The sequence below is a fragment of the Melanerpes formicivorus genome, unplaced genomic scaffold, assembly GCF_026170545.1.
Source record: "Melanerpes formicivorus ecotype bairdi unplaced genomic scaffold, bMelFor1.0.p_v2 SCAF_11, whole genome shotgun sequence".
NCBI lineage: Eukaryota > Metazoa > Chordata > Aves > Piciformes > Picidae > Melanerpes > Melanerpes formicivorus.
In genome coordinates, this window is record NW_027142363.1 from 18,295,093 (window position 1) to 18,319,891 (window position 24,799).

The window sequence follows — 24,799 nt, forward strand, 5'->3', positions numbered from 1 at the left end:
CAAGAGGTGTGTTATGTGGCACTGTGTGCAGGTTTGGGAGATGGCTGAAAAGGAAGGCTCTTTTTGGCTGCCCAGCCAGGATATAAGTCACATGAAACTGGTTGCTAAGAAGCAGGAGCATTTCATCATGGCTACAGGGATCCAAGCTTATTGGTTTAAGGGTAGCCCTCAGCTTTGTCTTCAAAGCAGCCTTAGTGTTTCATCACAGCAGTGGAAATAGACTGGAGGCATCTAGAGTCTGAGAACTACTTGCTGCTGAGAAGTGGCTTCTCTTATTTGGGTTTGTGTGCTGTACATATATGTGCCTTAGAAGGGCTCAGAGACAAGTTAGTTGGGAATATTTTTGAGGGTGCAAAAGTTTGGAATGGGCACAAGTTGCTGTACTCTGTCTTGGTCTGGAATCATCAATATACACCGGTGTGGAGCTGGGCTTTGCTACCCCAAAGCTGATTTAGGGTTTTGTGTGCTCTTTGTCAGTATTCAGTCCTCTCCAGCTGCCAGATGGTTCTCTTTCTGCACTTCAGCAGTAGTCAAATGTTGCTGAACTGGCATTCCATCTGCAGCCTGAGGCTGTACATCCCTCAAATGCCTTAATAACGTGAATTTAACAGGTACTCAGTGTTGTAGAGACCTTCTGCAGCTGAGAACAATTTCTTTAATGGGTGCAGTTTAGCCTAGTGTGAAAATCATGTTCTGAGTCAGGCCTGAGAACAACAGTGCTGTAATAAGTACAATTAAACAAAACAACAACAACAACAAAAAGAGGCAGGAAATATTCTGTTAGATTTGCAACATTAACCACAGTGGTTGATATCTATCTGTCTTCTGTGTTGCCAGCGTTAAGTGCTCAGGACCATTAAGCAACCCAGGGGGGCTTTAATGGGAAGTTTAATGGTTCTGATGCTGGAAATCAGTTTCTGTGCTGGTGGCTGTGCTTTGCCCCTTGGGTACTCTTCTAAACAGAAAAGTTGGTGACAGTCTTGCTCTGATGTGTCAATCTGTCAGATCTGTGGTGCTGGTGAATTCCAGAAAGGACAGGAAACAAGAGACATCTTAGAGTTTATGCAGGGTACACGAGATGCTCTTAGTCATTTAAAGACTGCATTTCCTTCAGGCAGGAGGGCTTTTCTAGGATGGATGTCATGCCTGGAGGATGATAGTCTCTTCTGACTTTTGGCCTTGTCTGGACTAGAAAACTTTACCTGCAGCTCCTTTGACTTGTTCCCTCAAGATAAGAAGCTTCAAGACTTTTTTTCTGTGTCCTATGCTGAGCTATTCAGGGTTGAGTTTCTTAGGAAACTCCTTGAAGTGAAGTGTTAGCTGCAAGGTTGGAGGCAAAGGCTTGACATTTCTTGCCTCCTGTTTTCTTTTTTTCTTTCTACTGGTAGCCTGTTGAGAGTACAGAGGGAAAAAAAACCAAAAGCTAGGGAAAAAGAGATGAGAGATCAGTCCAGAAAGAATTATGTTCAAGTGAGCAAATGTGACATCTCTTGAGAACACCCTCCTAGCTTACTCTGGGTTTTGTTGCCAGGCAAGAATATGGTGGTGGTGATGATGTGGCTCCATTGAGATGGGTGCAGGATCCAGTACCCCTGTGCTCCTGTCTTCCTCTTGCTGTTACAGTGATGTCTCTTGACTGCCCCTGTTAGTGTTATGTAGGGCTAAGCATGTTAATACAGAGTCTTCTTCTGACCATAATTCAAGCAAATTACCAGATTTGAACTTGCCATTGTTTCAGCTGCTTGATCTTCAAGGCAGGAGTTGCATTTAGTTGTAATCTATAGTAAGTGGTGTTCTCCTCTAGATGATAAATCCAATTTCATATATGTCCTAAAGTATCTGAAACATGCATTTATTCTTCTCTAGCTGATCTTTAAAAAACAGTTAACAAGGACCAAGGAATGCTTTTCTCCAAGTTAGTTAATCTTTCTGGGAAAGCATCCTGAAAGCAACAGAGGCACAGCTCTGTGAGACAGCAAAAATGACTGCTCCTCTTCTCCCAGGCTCACTGTGATTTCAGGCTGAGCACGTCTCAGAAATCACAGAATGTTAAGGGTTGGAAGGGACCTCCAGAGATGATCCAGTCCACCCCCCCTGCCAGCACAGGAGCACCCAGGAACACATCCAGGCAGGTTTGGAGTATCTCTAGAGAGGGAGACTCCACAACATCCCCTCCGGCCTTCTGCTTTCTCTCCTCCCTCCAGATCTGTTGGAGCTGCAGTGATTAGCTGTGATGCTGAGGGCATGCCTGGCTGCCTTTCTTCTTGTCTTCCTGCCACCACCACTGTTTTTCGTGCCCCAGCTCCTTAGGGCTGTTATCCTGTGGGTAGCAGCATGGTGAGCATCAGCTCCTGGAGCTTCTGTCCGCCTGCACAGCTTTCACTGCTGGCTGCTGTTCACACAGAACTTATTGCTTGACAGATGTGAAGAGATCTCCCCACAGGACAATACCTACCCTAGGACCTCTTTGTGTCCCCAGATGTCTTGCTTGATAAGCTTTTATCTGAGCAGATAAGCAAAGGTATCTGTTTGAGGAGTGATTAAGGCCCTTCATTCTAGACTGCAGTCTTGGTGATTGTTCTTCAGTGACAGCTCTAGCAGTTTTCCAGATTGGGACAATAGCAGACACAACTTTTTGAAGTGCTGAGTGGGATGCATATCCAACATACAATCCAAAATGGTCTTCTCATATGTTCCATTGAACTCTTGGGGTGAGTGTTCCTTTGTTAACAGATGTTAAGGTTTGAGTTTTGCTGGCTTGCTGGTACAGCCATGCAGGCAAAAGCTTTCTGTCAGGAGAGGCAAACTCTGTAATCCCATGATGCCCTTGTTAGAATCTGAAGCTTTTTTACTGCAGGTTGGTAGAGAACTACATCTTACTGGTAGGCTAAACTGCTCTTCTTCCTTTCCTTACTGTTACACTTTGAAGGGAGAACTTTAGCCTAGTTCCTAACTGCAAAGGCTGAAAGTAAAATGAATGACCAATGGATGCAAAAGGAAAATAATGATAAGGCTTATAGAATTCATTGGATTGCTAATGGAGATAGAGAGTAGTGGCAGAAACAGTTTTTTCTGCTTCTGTCACTTCTGCTTGCAACTTTCCTCTCTCTCTTCTTGTGGCCTTGCCAAGGCTATGCCTGTTTTGACTACCGTGTGATGTAATAGGAAGGAGAGGGTGAACAGGTTGCCCTGGATCCATCCAGAGGGGTCTGAGGAGTTTCTGTGTTGTTTTAAAATTGTAAATATATATATAGAGAGTACACATATGGTATTTTTTGTACATATTCATTGCATTTAATTTTTCTAGACTTTAGTTTGTTTGTAAATAGAGCTTCATTTGCTTCCAAAACTTTCTGAGCTAGCTTGGCAATTTATTTTGGGGGTAGTTTCTCCAAATTAGTTGGGGGCTAATTTCAACCCACCACATTTACCTTCCCAGAGCCCACATGCTGCCCATCAGCTGGAGGTGGATGACTTCTTACATGAGTATGGTATTCAGGACAATGAAATGAGGAAGGTTTCTAAGAATATAAGTCTGAGCAAGTCAGCTAGTTTGGGATCTGGCCCTGAAGACAGAAATAGTAAAGGCAGCATTTATTCATTACTGGAGAGCACTATTTCAATCTCCTTTTTCCAGAGACCAGTCCTAATGTCAGCTGTGCACAGTGGTCTGAAATGGTCATCCATCTGCAAAGCCCTGCAGAGGCAGCATGTGTGTTTTCAGTGCAGATTGCACCCTACCCATGGGTACTCACTCCATTGCCTTCTCTTTTGGCAGTCATCAGAGCTGCCATCCTCATCCAGAACTGGTACCGCTTTACCATGGCCCGGCTGGAGACGAGGCGCCGCTACTCACTGAGTATCTTTCAGTCAATCGAATATGCTGATGAGCAAGATCAGCTACAGGTTTGTAATCTTCAATTCTTCCCCTACAAGCAGTTGTGCTGTTCCCAGAGAGCTGAAACTGCTCAAACAAAATGGGGGTGTGGCTGTTTCTCCCTACCAATCTGTGTCCTGTATAATAAAACCACTTCCATGCCTCATGAGTAGAATCATAGAATGGTCTGGACGGGAAGGGACCTCCAAAGGTCATCTAGTCCAATCCCCTCTGCAGTAAGCAGGGGCATCCTCAACTAGATCAGATTGTCCCCAGTCCTGTCCAGCCTCACCTTGAATAGCTCCAGGGATGGAGCCTCAACTACATCCCTGGGTGACCTGTTCCAGTGTTCCACCACCCTCATGGTAAACAACTAATCTAGTTATACATATGGGTATGTGTGTATAACCATCTAAGATCATGACACCATTCTGCCTATACAACCATACCTAGGCTAGAGATTCCTGTAGAACAGCTGTTAGCCAGGAATTGCTGGTCATCCCACTATGGGTGATCTTAACTGTGTGTGTGAGGCAAGATATGTGCAACAGAAATATCAGTGTCTCAGTGTCAGTGCAGGCTTCCTTTAGGGTCAATCAAGGGAATTAGAAACTTAGAGGACTTTGTGTTAGTTGACAGCAAGTTCTCTGTGGGACATCAATGTGCCTTTGTGGCCAAGAAAGCCAATGGGATCCTGGGGTGCATCAAGAAAAGTGTGGCCAGCAGGGCTAGGGAGGTTCTCCCCCTCTACTCTGCCCTGCTGAGACCACACCTGAATACTGTGCCCAGTTTTGGGCTGCCCAGCTCAAGAGAGACAGGGATCTGCTGGAGAGAATCCAGCAGAGGGTTATGGGGATGATTAGGGGACTTGAGCATTTCCCCTATGAAGAGAGACTGAGAGCCCTGAGGCTGTTTAGTCTGGAGAAGACTGAGAGGGGATCTGATCAATGTCTTTCAATATCTGAGGGGTGGGTGTCAAGTGGAGGGGGCCAAGCTCTTTTTTGAGGTGCACAGTAATAAGATAGGGAACAATGGACACAAACTTGAACATAGAAGGTTTCACGTCAACATGAGGAGAAACTTTACAGTGAGGGTGCCAGAGCCCTGGAGCAGGCTGCCCAGAGACATTGTGGAGTGTCCTTCTCAGGACACATTCAAAACCCACCTGGACGCATTCCTGTGCAGACTACCCTGGGTGATCCTGCTCTGGCAGGGGGGTTGGACTGGATGATGTCTGGAGGTCCTTTCCAACCTCTCATGTATTGTGATACTGTGTTCATCCCAGCATCGGTGTCTAACATCAGTTCAGTGCACTGTAACAGTATATAGAATACAAAGGAAGTCTAGGCAAGTAGTCCAGATGAAGGGCAAGATGAATTATATCCAAAAATTCCACCAGCACTGGAACAGGCCTGGAGCTTTTTATGCATTCATCTGGTGTCAGTCTGTTAGGTCATAGCAAAGAGACAAAGGACTGAGCCATTTTTGTAGTAGGACAGAAGTTGTATCATTATTGCAGGCTGATGCTGTGGAAGCATTCAGTAGTGTCTTAGATCCCCCTGCATGGAAAATAGTTAGTAATTGAGTAAGGGAAGGAAATATTAACATTGGCTGGGTCCCCTAAACTGATCAGTGTGTTTGTTGTTTTCTTTTCTGTACTTAGCTATCCAACTTTTTTACCTTCATGCTGGATCACTGCACTCACCCTGATTCAGGTAAGGATAAAACAAGCAAAGTAATATGGAGATTCAATTTGGAGAAGCTGATATGAGGAAAGGTTGTTTTCAAGGTGATATTTACAGCCTGTGGCACATGCTGGAGCTGAAGTTTGATTTCCCAAATAGTATAATAAGAATTTTGTCCAGGAAGTGGTGAACTCTGCTCAGTATCTACTTAGTGAGTCAAGATGTAAGACAGAACAGATAACCTGTTGTCTTTACAAGAGTACTCAGGGATGCTCAGAGTGCTTTCTTATCTTACTGCCTTTATGCAGCTCTTGTGGTAGCCTTACAGACAACAATTTTCACAGTTTTCTGTGCATTTTTCTTAAACAATGAAATCTGATTATTCTGGGCTGGTTGATTTAGGGCAGGTATAGTCAAAGAACTTGCCTTCAAGGAGGTTGCTTTGGTTGTTTTTTTTCCCCTCTGATTTTTTTTATTGTTATTTTTTTTTCCCCCTGAAACAGTTTGGACCAATCTAGCTGTTCTAGATTTCACTGTGGTAGTGTGGTATTTTATGTGGTAGTGTGAAGGTTTAATCCTTCAGTATGTCCTGTATGTCAGTATATGAATGACTAAAAATGAAGTAAGTCTAAACTGCTGGAAATCAATCTTTAGAAGCTATCTCAACTAAAGCTATAGTTTATTCATAGAATGGTTTGAGATGGAAGAGACATTAGAGATCACCTAGTTCCAACCCCCTGCCATGGGCAGGGACACCTTTCACTAGACCAGGTTGCTCAAGGCCTCTTCCAACATAGCCCTGAACATCTCCAGGGAGGAAGCATCCATGACCTCCCTGGGCAACCTGTCCCAGCATCTCACCATCCTCACTGGAATGAATTTCTTCCTAATACCTAGTCTAAATTGCATCTTCTCAGGCTTAAAATCTACCCTCCTCAAGCACAACCTTTTTATTTTTGAATCACAGAATCACCAAGGTTGGAAGAGACCTCAAAGATCATCAAGTCCAACCTGTCACCGCAGACCCCATGACTAAACCATGGCACCAAGTGCCACGTCCAGTCCCCTCTTGAACACCTCTTTATTTTTGAGGCACTTTGGGATCCTTGGACAAACTTTTGAGGTCAAGCTCAACAGAAGGACAGACTGAAAGCTATTCCTAAATCCAGAAAACAAACATGACTTCCCTGAACAAATTTAGAATAGATCTAATCCCAGGGGAGTTAAAAAGGAGGCTGTCCCTTTCTCATTGAATTACAAGAGAATGTCCTTTCTCTTTCATCTGGTCCAGCCACGGGTTATTCCAATTAAAACTTGCACAAGACACTCTGCTAGCAAGATAAAACCACCATCAAAACCTAAGTGGTTTGGTGTTCTAATGCCCACCATTAGCAATGGTGATTTTGCTCTCTTAAATACTTTAGAGTGCCTAATGCTCTCTGTGCTCTGCAGGAGAAATTACATTTGAACCTTGCTCCAAAGCCAAGGATGCAATAATCCTTCCTTTGATTTGTTTCCATTATCACTGTATTCTGAAGGAAAAAAAAATTAATCTGCTTTAGTAATGTAACTTTCTGGGAAGGAATTGGCAAACTTAAAGCAAATCAAACACTGCTCACTTCATCTGCTTCTACATGCTGACAGTGTACCTCAGTTCAGCTTTTTCACCTGAGTGGGAAAAGAAAATAGTAGTGGTAGGTCTGAGGTTTGGAAAAAATAGTGCTGATCTCTGTTTTCACTGTAATATTAAAAGGAAGTTTTCCAGCTGCTTGTGGTAGATATGATTTATCCACCTTTTGTAACTGTCTGTTGACAGAAGGAACAAAGGTGAGGTGCTGGGGCTCAGGACATGGCTGGGACAGAGCACACTGCTGTGTTCGTAGGCTATTCGTGGGCAGGTGATGCTCAATGCCAGCACCAGGGGCAATGGTGGAAGTTGAGGCATAGGAAGTTCCATGGAAACCTGAAGAAAAACATTTTCCCTGTGAGGATGACAGAGCCCTAGAACAAGCTGCCCAGGGGGGCTGTGGAGTCTCCCTCTCTGGAGATATTCCAAACCCACGTGGATGCATTCCTGTGTGACCTGGTCTAGGTGATCCTGCTCTGGCAGAGGGGTTGGGCTAGATCATCTTTTGAGGTCCCTTCCAGCCCCTACCATTGTGTGACTCAGGTAGAGATCCTGGCCCCACCTGTGCACAGGGAGGGGTGGAGGGTACTGTGGACTGTCCCTTGTCACCTATTTGGGTGACTTTTTTTTTTTATCAGACTGAAACACATGGTGAAGTCCATGGTTTATGGTAAAGTTCTTTTGCTTGCTTAAAACTCTCTTCAGTTAAGACTGAAGCTGCTAGGACTTGATAACTGCTCCAAAGGCTTTGTCTTTGTCTTGGTTTGTTATTTCCCCTTTTCTAACACCTCATGCTACAGATGCCAGAACCCAACACAAAGCAGATTCTATAAAGTAGGTGTTTAACAGAGATACCTGAGGCTATCTGTGCAAAGAAGCTGACTTGGGGTTGTTTCCTTTTGAGAAATTGCACATCAAATTTCTGTTGTGTGGTTATGTTTGTCCCACTGTTGACTGGGTGCATTCTTGAAGCTCTTGATTGCTTGCCCCTCTAAGTGACCTTTGCAGCACCCATGCTAGCCCCACTGAAGCAAAATCAGTGCTGAACAAAGCAATTTTTAATGGCCTGCTTCCAGTACTGCTGAATCACAGCCTTAAGATGCAAGTCACAGTGAGTGTGTAAACATAACAAGCAGAGAGGTTTTGCCATCCCTAAGTATTTTCTAACCCCACCATTTTCTAGCTTGCTTTTCATCAGTGTGTGCTCACTTCAAGTGACAGCATATGGTTCTCAAGCCCTCTCCAAGAAGATAAGAGATAATATTCTCAGCAGACAATAGGTTGCCTGTTCTTCTCAGCATGTGGTGAGGAAGCTACCTGAAGACTTTGTGATCTGTTCTTTTGCTGGCATTATAAACCACTCAGTCTCCACTATTCATCTTGTCACTTCCCTGGTTTTAATCTGCCTTTTCAGAATATGTTATTCCAAGAAAGCAAGCAGCCACCATCTCATTAACACAACAGTGCTGTTGATGTGATTGTTTTTCTCACCCTGCTTAATATGTCAGTGTAGCTTAAGTTGTGATTGGGATATTGTATAGCTCTGTGTCTTGTTCTGCTTCTGACTAAAGGCTATTTTCCAGAGGTTTGTGGGAAGTAAGAATGAAAACCTTTGCCACCTTGCACTGTTCCTCCTCCCTCCCTGAAAAAATCCCTGCATACCTACTCAGCCATTCAACTGAAAGGTCTTTTGTCAGAGAAAGCTGGAAACCACTTTTCCAGCAAAAGATGCCCTATTTACTCATTCCTTTGGGGGTGCATTGAGGGTGAGAAGGCTGCAAACGTGCCCTGGGCAAAGTAGTAGGACTGATAGTCCAAGGCACCCCTGGCTATGTCTGTCAGGATCACTGGGGCAGGAGCCACACACCTCCTGAAGCCTTCCTCCAAAAGGGAACATAAATAAGTGCTGTTTTCTGCAGCATCACTGCCCATGATATCTCCCTTAAAGCATTAAGACCCTTCCAAGGGGTTTTGCATAGAGGGATTCTTGCAGTGGGGAGTAAGCCACAGCTGCTTGCAGCACCAGGAACTATGTGAAGGAATAATTGTTTGGAGTTTGGAGTGTAATCTTCCTTTCTTAGTGGGCTCAAGGTCTGTCTGGCCTTGACCTTATGGCTGTGGAACAGTATCTGGCAGATGTAAAAGCACTCCCCAGGAGTCAGAGGTGCTCCCAGGTACCCCAGTGATTAGTCTGAATGTGCATTGGCTACAGAAGTAGCTGATTCCATGTTAACCCAGTAGTGATTACCTCCTTGGCAGTGGTGTCTTTGATCGACTTAGCTCCCCTGGGCAGGTAGTCTTGTCAAGAGAACCAGGTCCCTGGCTTTTCTGTGGCTTAGCTGACTCCACACAACTCTAAACTTTCACATTTAACATGAGTATAGCTGTTGTCCTCTAGGGTAGTTGTGTAGGGTCTGCTAATAGTGAAGGCCCAACTCACTGAGCTTGGGCTAGATTTCTAGTGTCAAAGCACAAAGCAGGTTGTTCCCTGTGCTCCCTGTAGTCAGTGGAGAGGTGCAGATGCTGGCAGAGGGTATTTAATTCAGTCTTAATACGTACCTGAGCTAGGCATGCCAAAAGTCTCTGTCCCTGTATTTCAGGAGGGGCTGAAAGAGCCTTGACAACTTTGCCTAGAAGATGACTAATGAGAAGGATGCTGATCCTTCAGAATTAGCCCTGCATGGGGCTTGTGGTGAGCTGGGGTACTTGTTGGCCAGCATGCTAATCCCCAGGCTGCTTGAGGGCATCCATTACTGACTGTTACGAGATGAAACAGTTGTCCTGTGTGGGAAGGAGCCTTAGAATCCATCTGAAAGATTGCCCCAGGAGACATAAGTGCTCTCTAAGGCTAATGATCATGACTGGCTTTTGAGAATTTGTCCACAAGTGGTGGAAAATGGGGGGTACTTTGCAAAGAGATTCCCTACAGGAAAAGAGATTTGGTTACTCAGCCTGGGAATATGCCAAAACAGAAGTGAGGCTGCAGGAAAGGCAGATTCATGTTCAGAAGTAGATGAGTAGCCTGCTGTGTGCCCGAAGGGAGGGCTGGAGTAGGAGCAGGCATGGGCAGGGATATGCCTAGCTTGAAAAGCTGAGAAGACCTCTGACTCTGAAGGAGTCATATCAGATGAGGAGAGCCTCTGGCAAGAACAGGCAAGCAAGCAGGATTTCAGGTGGTCTGAGGAACTGGCTGCATAACCTGCAGTCACTCACCTCCTGAGAGGTAGGGCACAGAGGGAGATGCTGTCCAGGGAGCTGCTGCTAAAGTTGGCCCAAGGCTTGGTGCAGATGTGCTTGGCTGATTACTGTGTAGGACCCAGCAGTTGGAGCCCATGAGTGACATTCTGGTCAGAAGCCAGAACTGTAGTGCAAGACTGCAAATCAGACTGTACTGGGTGGAAACAATGAACCCTGAGCACCTTGCTGTTACCTGATGCCTTAATCCATTTGCATGGCTGCACACTGAATGTGCTAATCAGCTCACAGCAGAAGAGCTGATAGAAAAGGTGGTGTTTGGTTTGGTTTTTAATCCAGAGCTGACAAAAGACATGTTTTATTTTGTGGTTTTTTTAATCCATTTATTTCTTTAGCATTGAATGTATCCAGTTACTAGACAAATTGACCTTTGTGAATCTCATCATTGATGAGGCCACATGCCACTTCTGCATGCTGTGAACGCTGAGGCACAGCCACAGGTACTTCTCCAGCAATAAATAATACATATTTACTCCCAGCTGCATCTAATCAAGGTTACAGAAAACTTGTCTGCAGCCCAGCACAGGGTGTTGACAATAATCCCCTCACAAAAGCAACTCTGCAACAGCAGCTGCCTGTAGGATGAGGGGCAATGGCTCCAAACTGGAGAAGAGCAGATTTAGATTGGATGTTAGGAACAAATTCTTTACTATGAGAGTGGTGGAACACTGGAACAGGATGCACAGGGAGGTGGTTGGGGCCCCATCCCTGGAGATATTCAAGGTGAGGCTCAACAGGGCTCTGGGCAACCTGATCTAGTTGAGGATGTCCCTGCTGACTGCAGAGGGGGTTGGACTGCATGACCTTCAGAGGTCCCTTCCAACCCAAACCATTCTATAACACTGTCTTCTGAGGTTTGTTTTTCTCTTTTAGAATGATGTATTTATAAAGGCAACCTGCAAGAAGCAAGCACTAAAATCTGCTGTCCACTCAGTTACAATCCAAGGGTATGCCAAGAAAATATTGAAGTCATTAGCTGTGTTCCTGTTTCTCTCCTTGTTCCAGGAAAAGTAGAACCTATGCTCTACATTTACCTCTATGTTTTTGTTTACTGCATTTCATCCAATGGTTTTGTGGCAACCAGCCAGAAGTTGGTATTGTCTGCTAGATGTATCAGAAGGGAATGCTTTGCAATCCACTGCAAATAACAGGGGTGTGTTGATCACTTTTAATAGCATCTCTGGTATTTAGCCTCAAAATTGTACACAGAAAAAGAGAGGCAACAAAAGTGAAGCTTTAAAGGCTGTATTCAAAGTGTAAACTTTAAACAGATGCTGGTCACTGAATGATCAACCATGACTTGAATTTTCTTGCTTTGTGAGGGAAGGAGAAGAAAGTTAATGACAGGTTACATTTCTTATTACCCTTGAGAGCAGATTGCTCCACAGCTTCAGTGCAAAATGTTTTGCTGCTGGTTTGGCCTGGGTCTTTTTGTGTTGTTTAGGATTTTGGTTGGTTGGTTTGGTTTGGGGTTTTTTGTTTGGGGTTTGTTTGTTGGGTTTTGATTTGGTTTAGGTTTGTTTGTTTATTTACAGTCTTGTGAAAAAATCTGGGAACATCTGGACCAATGGCATCCTGACCTGCATCAGGAATAGTGTGGCCAGCAGGAGCAAGGAAGTCATTCTGCCCCTGTACTCAGCACTGGTTAGGGCACACCTTGAGTCCTGTGTCCAGTTCTGGGCTCCTCAGTTTAGGAAAGATGTTGAACTGCTGGAAGGTGTCCAGAGAAGGGCAACAAAGCTGGGGAGGGGTCTGGAGCACAGCCCTGTGAGGAGAGGCTGAGGGAGCTGAGGTTGCTTAGCCTGGAGCAGAGGAGGCTCAGGGGAGACCTTCTTGCTGTCTACAACTCCCTGAAGGGAGGTTGTGGACAGGCGGAGGTTGGTCTCTTCTCCCAGGCACCCAGCACCAGAACAAGAGGACACAGTCTCAAGCTGTGCCAGGGGAGGTTTAGGCTGGAGGTTAGGAAGAAATTCTACACAGAGGGAGATTGCCCATTGGAATGGGCTTCCTGGGGAGGTGGTGGAGTCACCATCCCTGGAGGTGTTTAAGAAGAGGCTGGATGAGGCACTTGGTGCCATGGTGAGTTGATTAGATGGTGTTGGGTGATAGGTAGGACTTGATGATCTGGAAGGTCTTTTCCAGCCTGGTTTATTCTGTTCCCTCCTACTATACAAGGCAAGAGTTAGCCCCCACAACACCGCCACAAATAAAGGTTCAGTTACATTTAACTGATTCTAGTCCCCCTGTGGGGGACTGGTGGAGTTTCCACACTGTTGATTTTCTTCCCTTGTGTTGCAGTTTCCCACATTTTCACCATGCCCAGTGTTTCCCAGGTGGTGGATGAAGACCTGTGTTTAAGAGAATTTGAAAAGAAGATTGATGTTCCAGATTCCTATTATGGACCACGACTCTCATTCCCCCTCACTGTTGAAGATGCCAATGCTCTTCTTCATGCTTTCAGGAATGAACAAGTAAGTTGCACCCAGTTTGAGTTTTAAATCTCTTGTCAAGGTGTAGCTCCACAATCAGTTGGATCCAAGGTAAGGCTAAACTGGTGCCCAAGGAGATATCTCACCCCTCCTTTACACCCTGTGACCCTTCCCTGCTAGCCCTCTGTAGGTATGTGGTGAGCTGCCTTCGGATACCATTCTGGCTGGAAGCTGACACAACCAAATCAAAAGCAGTCTGTTTTCAGCCGAATCAGTTCCCAGATTTGATTCAGTGTTTGGCAGCTACTAGTAGGGACCTCTACTTCCAGCATTTTGATTACAGTGATCATGAAATGGGAACCCTTAGCAGCTGCAAGGTAGGGATAACAGTGAGGATGCAGGACTAGGGAAGGTCACAGGATCACAGGGTTGGAAGGCACCTCTGGAGATCGAGTCCAAACCCCTGCCAGAGCAGGACTATAGAATCCAGCATAGGTCACACAGGAACACGTCCAGATAGGGCTGGAAAGTCTCCAGAAAAGGAGACTCCACAGCCTCTCTGGGCAGCCTGTTCCAGTGCTCTGTGACCCTCACAGTGAGGAAGTTCATCCTCATGTTGAGGTGGAACCTCCTGTGCTGGAGTTTATATCCATTGCCCCTTGTCCTATCCCAGGGTGCAACTGAGCAGAGCCTGCCCCTATCCCCTTCCTCCTGACCCCCAGCCCTCAGATACTTACAAACATTTATTAAATCCCCTCTCAGCCTTCTCCTCTCCAGACTAACCACCCCCAGGGCTCTCAGCCTCTCCTCACCAGGCAGTCTCCAGTCCCTGCAGCATCCTTGCAGCCCTCCCTTGGACTCCCTCCAGCAGATTGCTGTCCCACTTGAACTGGGGAGCCCAAAACTGGATGTAATATTCCAGGTGTGGTCTCACTAGGGCAGAGCAGAGGGGAAGGAGAACCTCCCTTGATCTGGTGTCCTTACATAACTTAGAAACTACTTATCTTTTTCTGTGTTAAAAATGCTCCCTGGGGGGGCACTTGTTTTTTTCCCTCACCCCATTCTTCTTAGAGGAATTGAGTTGTAAGGGCTAGTCACCACATTTTAACATGTAAGACTCCACCACAAGGCAAGAGTGAACAGAAAGCATCACTGAGGTAGTGGAACAGGGTGACAGCACAAATCTCAGGAGCTTGCTATCTGCAGCTGCCAAGAGACTAAGAAGGTGTTGCTCATTCTCTGTGTTCCTGAGCAATCCCTTTGCTGCCCTCTTACAAGGTGAGGGTTGGCAGGGAAGCATCACGTGGCACAACCCTGGCTGAACTCGCGGTCATTTACGCTTAGCAGGGTACTGTGTATAAAGGCTAAGGGTCTGTCTTGCTTTTTAATTGACTACATAATGAGTGGGAGGCCTGTTCTGTAATTTTCTGTGGAGGCTGATGTTAGAGGTAGCAAAATATAAAGCACATGATAAATGAGCCTACCCAGACTTCACTGACAGCTCTTCTCTTACTGTGGTTGGCATTTTAATAAGGAAATAATTATATTTAATTGGCCTTTTTTTGTTCCTCTTAAAAACACAGCCCTTGAAAAGTCACTCAGTAGCTCATCTATATCTTCTAAGCAGATTGCTCAGAGCTGTGTCTAAATTAAATTGGGTATTTGGATTAGATGACCTTTGGAGGCCTCTTCCAACCCAAACCATTCTCTGATGCTGTGAAAGCCTCAAAATGGACAAAATGCTCATGAAAAGCATTAGCAGAGAAGCCCAGAAGGTTCAGTGGTGCACTGCCAGAACAGAAAGATAACTGTGATTCTGGGGTTCCTTGATAGGTCTTACCAAGGCAGCCCTTGCTGGACTTCCCCTCTCAGTTTTGCAGTTTGCTGGAAGATCATTTATGGCCTTCAGAATTTTTTGGGGGGTTTTGTTGGGGTGTGTTGTGTGGGGTGGGTGTTTTGGGGTTGGTCTGTTGTCACAGCTTTTGTTGGGGTGTGTGTTGGGTGGGGTTGGGTGTTTTGGGGTTGGTCTGTTGTCACAGCTTTTGTTGGGGTGTGTGTTGGGTGGGGTTGGGTGTTTTGGGGTTGGTCTGTTGTCACAGCTTTTGTTGGGGTGTGTGTTGGGTGGGGTTGGGTGTTTTGGGGTTGGTCTGTTGTCACAGCTTTTTTTCCTCCCCACACACTTACTTTGACCTTATGCCGTGATTCTGAGTGCTGCATAACTCAGTCTCTTACCTTTCTGTCAATTGGAAGAGTAGAAACAAAACAAGGAAATACGTAAAGCAGGTTCATTAAGGTCTTTATGTCCCTTCACAAAGCTATGAACACTCCTAAGTCCCAGCACTAACCCATGCAGCCTGCAATCATGGCTGGAGGTCTGTAGTATAAATGCTGCTTGGCAATGCATGTCTGATTTAATAATGCAGACAGAAGTGTTGCTGCTGCTAATGAAGTCTGCCTTTTCTCCCTGCCTTTTTTTTTCCCCGCACAGCTGCTTCATGCCCGCTATGTACTGCAGCTGCTATGTGAAACTAGGAGGGTTCTCAAGGAGATGCCAAATATCACCCATCTTTCAACTTCCTACTCCAAGGAGATAACTGTCTGTGGTAAAGTCCCAGAGAAGATCACCACTTCAGGCTACGGGTTGATATTTGAAGTAGTTGGATGTTCCAGCCCCCTGATCATCTTAGTGGCCCTCCTCTGGACCTGTTCCATCAGGTCCATGTCCTTCCTCTACTGGGGACTGACCTGTTGGAGAGGAGCTCTGGGGAAAAGGACCTGGAGGTCCTGGTGGGCAGAAGGATGCCCATGAGCCAGCAATGTGCCCTTGCAGCCACCCCAAGAGCATCCTGGGGTGGATTAGAAGGGCTGTGGTTGGTAGGTCAAGAGAGGTTCTCCTGCCTCTCTGCTCTGCCCTGGCAAGGCCACATCCGGAATATTGTGTCCGGTTCTGGGACCCTCAGTTCAAGAAGGACCTCAGGGAACTGCTTGAGAGTGTCCATCCCAGAGCCACAAAGATGCTGCAGGCAGTGGAACATCTCCCTGTGAGGACAGGCTGGGGCTTGGAGCTTGGAGCAGAGGAGCCTGAGGGGTGACCTAATTTAATGTTTATAAATATGCAAAGGGTGAGTGCCAAGAGGATGGAGCCAGGCTCTGCTCAGGGATGTCCAAGGACAGGACAAGGGGCACTGGGTGCCAGCTGGAGAAGAGGAGGTGCCACAGGAACAGAAGGGAAAACTGTTTCCCTGTGAGTGTGGCAGAGGGCTGGAGCAGGCTGCCCAGAGAGGTTGTGGAGTCTCCTTGTGTGGAGGCATTGCAAAGCCAGCTGGCTGTGTTGCTGTGTGACCTGCCCTGGGTGCTCCTGCTCTGCCACATCTCTGGGTGCTCTCTGGAGGTCCCTTCCAACCCCTAACATTCTGTGATACATTTCCAATCTTGCCATTACAAGAAAGTTCTTGATGAGTTTGTTTATTTACACAAATGCATAAATTGGAACAAACACAAAATTAAAAGGTTCCTGAGTCATATGAAGTATATTTTAAGAACATCCCCAGCTCCTCTTTCCTTTTCTTATTAAACATTTCTGAGTGAGTCAGAATAAATTCAGCTAACACTGCAGTGTCACTTAAAGGTTCCTGCACTTTCCTCTCTAAAATGCCACCAAGTATTTTGATCACTGGCTGCAACTCTCACTGCCTTTTCTACTTACTGGGAAAAAGACTTCACCATCATTATTTAATCAGTTACAGTTTTAATGAGGGCTTAATAGGGGTGGTAAACAAGCCCTTTCATTGACAGTAGGCCTGTCTAGGGTAAAGAGAAATTAGAATAAACCCTCATTTCTAAAGGGACCCAAGAGGAAGGATCAGTCTTTATGCAACCAATGAATTAGCCTCACAGAGTGATACAGAATTAACCAGGTTGGAAAAGACCTTTGAGATCATCAAGTCCAACCTATCACCCAGCACCATATAATCAACTAACCCATGTCACCGAGTGCCTCATCCAGCCTCTTTTTAAACACTTCCAGTGATGGTAATTCCACCACCTCCCTAGGCAGCACATCCCAATGGCCAATTTCTCTTTCTGGGAAGAATTTCTTCCTAACATCCAGCATAAGCCTCCCCTGGTGCAGCTTGAGACTAAGGAAGTTCTTCACTGAGCGAGTCATTCATCATTGGAACAGGTTGCCCAGGGAGGTGGTTGAGTCATCGACCCTGGAGGCGTTCAAGAGGAGATTGGACGTGGCACTTGGTGCCATGGTCTAGTCATGGGGTCTGTGTTGATAGGTTGGACTCGATGATCCTCGAGGTCCTTTCCAACCTAAGTGATACTGTGATACTGTGATGTGGCACAAGGTAAAGAACTAAGAGCTCCTTGCCTTTCTATTTTTCTGTGCTTTGGTAAATTGTGGGGAATTAAGCAGTATCCTGCCTCTGCAGAACAGAACAGCAGTGGTGACATGAACTCTTAACAGCTAGCAGCAGTGTGTGCTGTGGCAGCAGTGTCTGCTGTGTCCAGTTCTGGGCCCCTCAATTTAAGAAGGACATTGAGATGCTTGAACGTGTCCAGAGAAGGGCAATGAGGCTGGTGGGAGGCCTTGAGCACAGCCCTATGAGGAGAGGCTGAGGGAGCTGGGGTTGCTTAGCCTGGAGAAGAGGAGGCTCAGGGGAGACCTTGTTGCTCTCCACAACTACCTGAAGGGAGGTTGTACCCAGGAAGGGATTGGTCTCTTCTCCCAGGCAACCACCAACAGAACAAGAGGACACAGTCTCAAACTGCACCAGGTTTAGGCTGGAGGTGAGGAGAAAGTTGTTCACAGAGAGAGTTGTTAGCTGTTGGAATGTGCTGCCCAGGGAGGTGGTAGAGTTCCTGTTGGTGTTCAAGAAGGGATTGGACATGGTACACTTGGTGTCATGGTTTAGTAGTCATGAGGTCTTGGGTGACAGGTTGGACTTGATGATCTTTCAGGTCTTTTCCAACCTTATTGATTCTATGATTCTAAGGTATCTGCCTCCCTGTCTTCTTTCAATTTCAAATTAATGATGCAAACTAAGTACACAGCTGAAATTTTGTGTTCACTTATAGGTGATGAAAATTTGTCATAGCTGGAGGGATTCCTTAGAGTGACTTCATCAGGCTCAAAACTAATAAAAAGTGTGACAGAAAACATGTAGACAGGGTAAAAATGTGTACACTGGCTTTTTCCATAGGCCAAAGTATAGGGTCCTGTGTCTGGGTCAGGCCAGTCCTAGGCACAGATCCAGGCTGGGTGCAGAGGGGGTTGAGAGGAGCTCTGAAGAGAGAGTCTTGGGGCTGTTGGGTGCTGAGCAGCTCCCCAGGAGCCAGCAGTGTCCTCCTGCAGCCCAGCAGGCAGCTGTGTGCTGGGCTGCAGCCAGAGCAGTGTGGGCAGCAGGGCAGGAGAGGGGATTTTATCTCTTGGCTCTGCTCTGCTGAGACCTCACCTCCAATTCTGCCTCCAGTTCTGGTGTCCCCAGCAGGAGAAGGACACAGAGCTGCTAGAGTAAGTCCAGATGAGGCCACAAAGATGACAGACTGAGGGTGCTGGGGGTGTTCAGCCTGGAGAAGACTCTGAGGAGACCTTAGAGCTGCTTCTCAATAGTTGGAGGGATTGTGCAGGAAGGCTGCAGAAGGACTTTTCCTGAGGGTGTCCAGAGACAGGCCAAGTGGGATTGGTTTGGAGCTGAGGCAGAGCAGGGCTAGACTGAAGCTGAGGAAAAAGTTCTTCAGTATGAAGGTGATGAGACTTTGGAATAGGCTGCCCAGGGAGGCTGTGGATGCCTCTTTTTTCAAGACCATGCTGGGTGAGGTCTTGAGCAGCTGAGTCTAGTTGAGAGGTGTCCCTGCCCACAGTGGGGAGGTTTGAGTAGATGATCACCAAGGTCCTTTCCAACCTGAGCCATTCTATGATTCTCTTTTCCTGCTCTTGGGAGCTGAAAGCCTATTATCATAAGAGAGGTTTTGAAACCATTCTGTGACTTCATGGTGGTGAGTCACAGATATAAGAAGGTTGGTTCTGTGCACATGAAATTCAGTCATGCAGAGGGGAGCTATGCTGCAGTGATCCATAGTGTTGGAGTGCAATCCCCCTGCCTGTTCCAAACCAAACCTTCCAGAGAGGGCCTAATCTGTCACTCCTGTAGCCATAAAAGCATGGCCTGTTCTTGACACTTTCCAGCAAATCCTGCCTGTAGTAATCAAAACCTGGCCATGAATCAGACACATCCAATGGGGCTGTATGTAGTGGCTTAGTAAATTTAAACTTGTTAGGAGGTAGAAATTGCAGCATATTTCTAAGGGTCTTTTAGTGACATTTTCTGGGTTTCAGGTTCACAGGATGTTTGTTCATCCTACTCCCATTTATTACCCTGAGTTGAGCCATTGGTGTGTGACTGATCTGAACTTCAGATCCAGCTGGAAAGACAAAAACTTCCTGCAAACCCATTGTATATTTTATAAAGCATTCAACTAGCAGATTTTACAAGCAGCTTCAGCATGTACCTTAAAATAAAGCTAGTCCTAACCAAAGGCAAATTACTAAAGAAAACTTGGGGGAAATCATGTTAAGATTAACTAATTCCATTTATTTTCCTCCTCTGTGAGAAAATGAAGTCCTTAATTAAGAACTTTTGTTTCCTGCAGGAGATTTGCATGGAAACCTGGATGATCTTTTGCTGATATTCTACAAGGTAAGCAAGATGGTCTTGGATGTAGCATTTTCACTTAAAGACTTGTTAAGAACATGTATTTATGTCTGGTAAGACTTATCACTGTCAGAAGCATTCATGTGTGCACACACAAATCCTGCAACACTTTGAATGGGGTTGTTGTCTTAGCTCTTCCTTCTCCATATCTTCCTGCTCACTCTGAAGGAGGAAATCCAGGAGATCTTTATCTTCCTAACTGAAATTAAACCAAAGTTCAAGAAGGTTCCTTGCAACGTCTCTAAAGTCCTGCCACTGGTTTATATAGAATAATAGAATTGTCAGGGTTGGAAGGGACCTCAAGGATTATCCAGTTCCAACCCCCTGCCATGGCCAGGGACACCTCACACTACAGCAGGTTGCTCACAGCCACATCCAGCCTGGCCTTCAAAACTTCCAGACATGAGGCTTCTACCACCTCCCTGGGCAACCTGTGCTAGTGTCTCACCGTCCTCATGGTGAAAAACTTCTTCCTAACATCCAATCTGAATCTAACCATTTTTAGTTTTGCTCCATTCCCTCTGGTCTTATCTGGCACCCTAAAAAGTCCCTCCCCAGCTTTTTTGTAGGCCCCCTTCAGATACTGGAAGGCCACAATTAGGTCTCCTCAGAGCCTTTCCTTCTCCAGACTGAACAACTCCCTCAGTCTGTCCTCATAGGAGAGGTGCTCCAGCCCTTCAGTCAATATTCCATATTGACTAAAAGCTTCTAAACTCAGGAGCTCACTTAGTTCCTCATCTAACACTAGACCATTGTGGCCCTCCAGAAAAAATACAGAACTTTGATTTAGGTCTTCCACTGATACCTGCAAAGTGGTTTTTAGTGTTATTATCTGTGTACAGGAAACAAACAACAAATGCCTTCTGTTTAAAAGGTGTTGAAGTTTTGGAAGCAATCAAGTAGTCTGCACCAAATGAAAGTACCTTGGGCACCCCTTAGATATCTGTGAAGAGCTGATCACTTTTCAGTGTAAAAAACCCCAAAATCTGATCATTTGTTAATGTAAAAACAAAAATCTGATCACTTTTTAATGTTCAAAGCTTTACTGATGTGAAAAAACTTCAGCTCCAGGCTGTCTTTTCCACAATTGTATATTTAAGTGCCATGTGAGAAAGGTCCTATATTTAGTTCCACATTTATCTGTAGCATGAATCACCACCTTTCATGCAGCAGATGCTCTCCTTGATTTGAGCTTTCCACCTTTGCTACACTTTATCTGATACTTGTTGAATGGAAACTTCTTTGTTTTGCCCAAGTGCACACCTGCAGCCTGTGTTAAGTATAGTCAGACCTTTTTCTGTCTACAGCTACATTGAGCTGGTCCTTGGCTTGCAGGCCTTTAGCTGTTACTTTAATTAGAGCAATCTTCCTTTTTTAAAAACCTGGAATAAGAGTGTGATACAGATGGGCTTCATACACAGAGCCTGGAATGGGGAAAAAAGCCCAACCCTATTTTCATAGAATCATAGAATGGCTTAGGTTGGAAGGGACCTCAGAGACCATCTACTTGCAGAATCACCAAGGTTGGAAGAGACCTCAAAGATCCTCAAGTCCAACCTGTCACCACAGACCCCATGACTACTCCAACCTCCCCAAACTAGCCTTCAACACCCCCAGAGAGGACACATCCACAATCTCCCTGGGCAGCCTATTCCAGAGTCCCAGTACCCTCCTACTGAAGAACTTTCTCAGCCCCAGTCTAACCCTGCTCTCCCTCACCTTCAAACCATTTCCCCTTGTCCTATTGCTATACCCTTATGAAAAATCCCTCTGCAGCCTTCCTGTAGGATCCTTTTGGGTATTGGGGGGCAGCTCTAAGGACTGGAGACTTGTCTTCTAGGCTTGAACAACCCCAGCTCTCAGCCCATCCTCATAGCAGAGGAGTTCTGTGTCTTAGGTCATCTTTGTGGCTTTGTGTGTTATATTTACAACTGCAATCAGCCTAAATTTTACTCTTTTGGTGTAGATGGAAGCTGATTGATCCCCCCCCCCTTCCCACTCTAATAGATGTTACAAAGAGAAAAAAAAACCTCTTAAGCAAGGACTAAAACCTGCTGTGAATAAATTCAGAGCCAAAACTCCCCCTGACTTCAGGGACTGGAATTTGCCCCCAGTCATTCTCTGTTAAGGTTCTAGGGGAATCCTTCCACTAAAGCAAATAAAATGGACAGAAAGTGTCTGGGGAAGGCAGAGATCATGTGATAGAGCTGCTTAGTTATTTAGAAGCAAATGAAATCTCACAGTATTTTCTGTCCCCTCCAAGCAGTTTACTTAGACAAGCAGCAAACCCAGTCCCCCTCTGGGATCCATATTTTTCTGCTTCCCTCTCTTAAGTGCTTCAGTTGGGAGGGATTTCTTGCTCAAAGCTGGTATGAACCACTTGTAACCATTTAAGGTGCAAGAGGGGCCAATCCTAAACAGTGCCCTGAGGAGTGTGGTGACCTCAGGTGTGTGCACAGCTGAAATAGCTACTGAAGCACTTTGGAGGCCTGCATACAGACCAGGTGCCATGAGTGTGTATGGCTCTGCCCAGGGAACTTTGGTTCCAGCACTTCTCCAGACTGCTAACAGCAAGCACACAGCTGCCAGCAATCTACAGCTCATCACCACAGGTCTGATTGGAACAGAATATGTAATCCTGACACCTGCTTTGGGTGAGCCCAAGGGAAATACTTTTGTCCTCGCTAGCCAGTTTGTGAGGTGCATGCAGTCCCTGCCATTAAATGCCAGCATTTCCTGAAGTTCTTTGAAACCCTTGAGTTTTAAATGATCTATTGCTAAGGCAGATTGCTAAATGGCTGCTGTGGGCAGAACTAGCCCGAAGCTGTAGAAAATGCAAACGACAAACGGAAGTTAATTAATCACTAACCCAGCAGAGGCAGTAATGATGCCCAGCAGCAAGCTGCTAATCGTTAAGAGGGCCTCTTTTGCCTCTTTGACGTGTCAGAGGCTGTTAACAGCCTGTAATGTCGTTTTGCCTTGATTGTTCGTTGAAACCAGAGAAAAAGATGATATACAAGCTTTGCACGAGTGTGGAACAAAACTGCAATGTCACATTTAAGTTAGAAGTCCCAAAAGAACCTCTCATGTAAAACTAAGAGTTGCAGAAGAAGAAGAATGAGAGCCTGGAGAATGTTGCAGCAGATCTTTGCGTGAGGACTGCAGTTAGAGTGGCTGTGTGCTGACCATCTGCTGGTGATTCACATGCCTGGGGGGGGTTAAGCAAAGGCTTTTAATTCATCTTTCCAGGAGCTGCTGCTGAGTACCTCGGGTCTGTCCCACTCCTGAATTCCAACCTTGCTTTCAAAGCCACTCCAAGCCACTGCATTAGCAGAGGGTGCTGTAAATTGGCACAGAGCAAGCACAGGACTCTTCTAGAAATTAACTAGGAGAGAGCTGGGGAGAAGCTATAGCAAAAACCAGGCAGTCAGGATTGTGCTGCTGTGGGAATTGAGAGCCCAGGATTCATTGGTGCATCCTGACAGAACAGCACAGCACAGGGACCAAAAAAAAGTTATTTCCTAAAGGATTCAGTTGAAATGTTTAAGTGAGTCCCTGGCCAAATCTTGCATCCTGCAACAAACCTGCTAAGGCAGAACAGCAGGGAATGCTATGGGGACATAGGGGAGGCCATAGGGACACAGGAAATACTAAGGCAGTACAGCAGGGAATGCTATGGGGACATAGGGAAGGCCATAGAGACACAGGAAACACTAAGGCAGTACAGCAGGGAATGCTATGGGGACATAGGGAAGGCCATAGAGACACAGGAAACACTAAGGCAGTACAGCAGGGAATGCTATGTAAACATAGGGAATGCTAAGGCAGTACAGCAGGGAACGCCATGGGGACACATAAAATGCTGGACACAGTAGCTTTAGTCAGGAAGCAGGATGTTGTCTTGTGGTGCTGCCAAACCTGAGTGCCTTCAAGAGCTGTAATTTTATAGATGTTCTGTGGATAATTCTTGTGCATGCCCAGAGTGAAAGCAGAGACTTCCTTTTACGACTGAGTGAAAGTGGAAATAGTATTTCCCACTTTGAATACTGTCTCCAGCATAAGGACAGAGAGCTGTTGGAGAGAGTCCAGAGGAGGCTACAAAGATGCTCCAAGGGCTGGAGCAGCTCTGCTGTGAGGACAGGCTGAGGGAGCTGGGGGTATGCAGCCTGGAGAAGAGAAGATTCTCTGATTCTGTCACCTTAGAGTTGCCTTCCAATAGCTGAAGGGATCCTGCAAGAAGGCTGCAGAGGGACTTTTGCTGAGGGTGTCTAGACACAGGACAAGGGGGAATGGTTTGAAGCTGAGGCAGAGCAGGGTTAGACTGAGGCTGAGTAAGAAGTTCTTCAGTACAAGGGTGATGAGACTCTGGTACAGGCTGCCCAGGGAGGCTGTGGCTGCCTCCTGCCTGGGGGTGTTGAAAGCTAGGCTGGATGAGGCCTTGAGCAGCTGAGTCTAGTTGAGTGGTGTCCCTGGGCATGGTGGGGAGGTTGGAGGAGATGAGCTCTGAGGTTCCTTCCAACCTGAGCCATTCCACGATTCTATGAAAGACACTTCTATTTGCAAGCTGCAGTTGCAGTAACAGGAAAGTGTATTTTATTACAAGAACAATGCTCCTTTTGGCCTCTTTCAATTTAGTTTGATACAGGTAAAATAGGTGGAGGAAAGAATTAGAGACAGCATCATAAGGACAGCTACAGAGATCACAGGCTGTCTGCCATGAACAGTCTTGTTCTTAGCAGTCTGGAGCACAGCCCTGTGAGGAGAGGCTGAGGGAGCTGGGGTTGCTTAGCCTGGAGAAGAGGAGGCTCAGAGGAGACCTTCTTGCTCTCTCCAACTCCCTGAAGGGAGGTTGTAGCCAGGTGGGGGTTGGTCTCTTCTCCCAGGCAACCAGCAACAGAGCAAGAGGACACAGTCTCTAGCTGTGCCAGGGGAAGTTTAGGCTGGATGTGAGGAGAAAGTTCTTCCCAGCAAGAGAGTTTGGCCATTGGAATGTGCTGCCCAGGGAGGTGGTGGAGTCACCATCACTGGAGGTGTCCAAGAGGGGATTGGATGTGGCACTTGAAGCCATGGTTTAGTTAGTCATGAGGTATTGGGTGACAAGTTGGACTTGATGACCTTGAGGACTTGAGGTCTTTTCCAACCTTATTGATTCTGTGATTCTGTGAACTAAATAAATGCAGATCTCTGTATTCTGCAGGGTACTC

The 24,799-nt window shown here is 46.1% G+C and overlaps 1 protein-coding gene across 2 annotated transcripts in view; it reads left to right on the forward strand.

Annotated features, from left to right (window-relative positions):
- The window catches only part of PPEF1 (protein phosphatase with EF-hand domain 1), a 54,997-nt gene that overhangs the window by 16,138 nt on the left and 14,060 nt on the right, over positions 1 to 24,799 (forward strand). For both annotated transcript variants that reach the window (XM_068144738.1, XM_068144737.1), the window contains 5 exons: positions 3,779 to 3,906; positions 5,541 to 5,592; positions 12,743 to 12,915; positions 15,362 to 15,476; positions 19,534 to 19,580. In XM_068144738.1, coding sequence (XP_068000839.1) covers positions 3,779 to 3,906; positions 5,541 to 5,592; positions 12,743 to 12,915; positions 15,362 to 15,476; positions 19,534 to 19,580 — 515 coding nt within the window. The remainder of the gene's footprint in view (positions 1 to 3,778; positions 3,907 to 5,540; positions 5,593 to 12,742; positions 12,916 to 15,361; positions 15,477 to 19,533; positions 19,581 to 24,799) is intronic.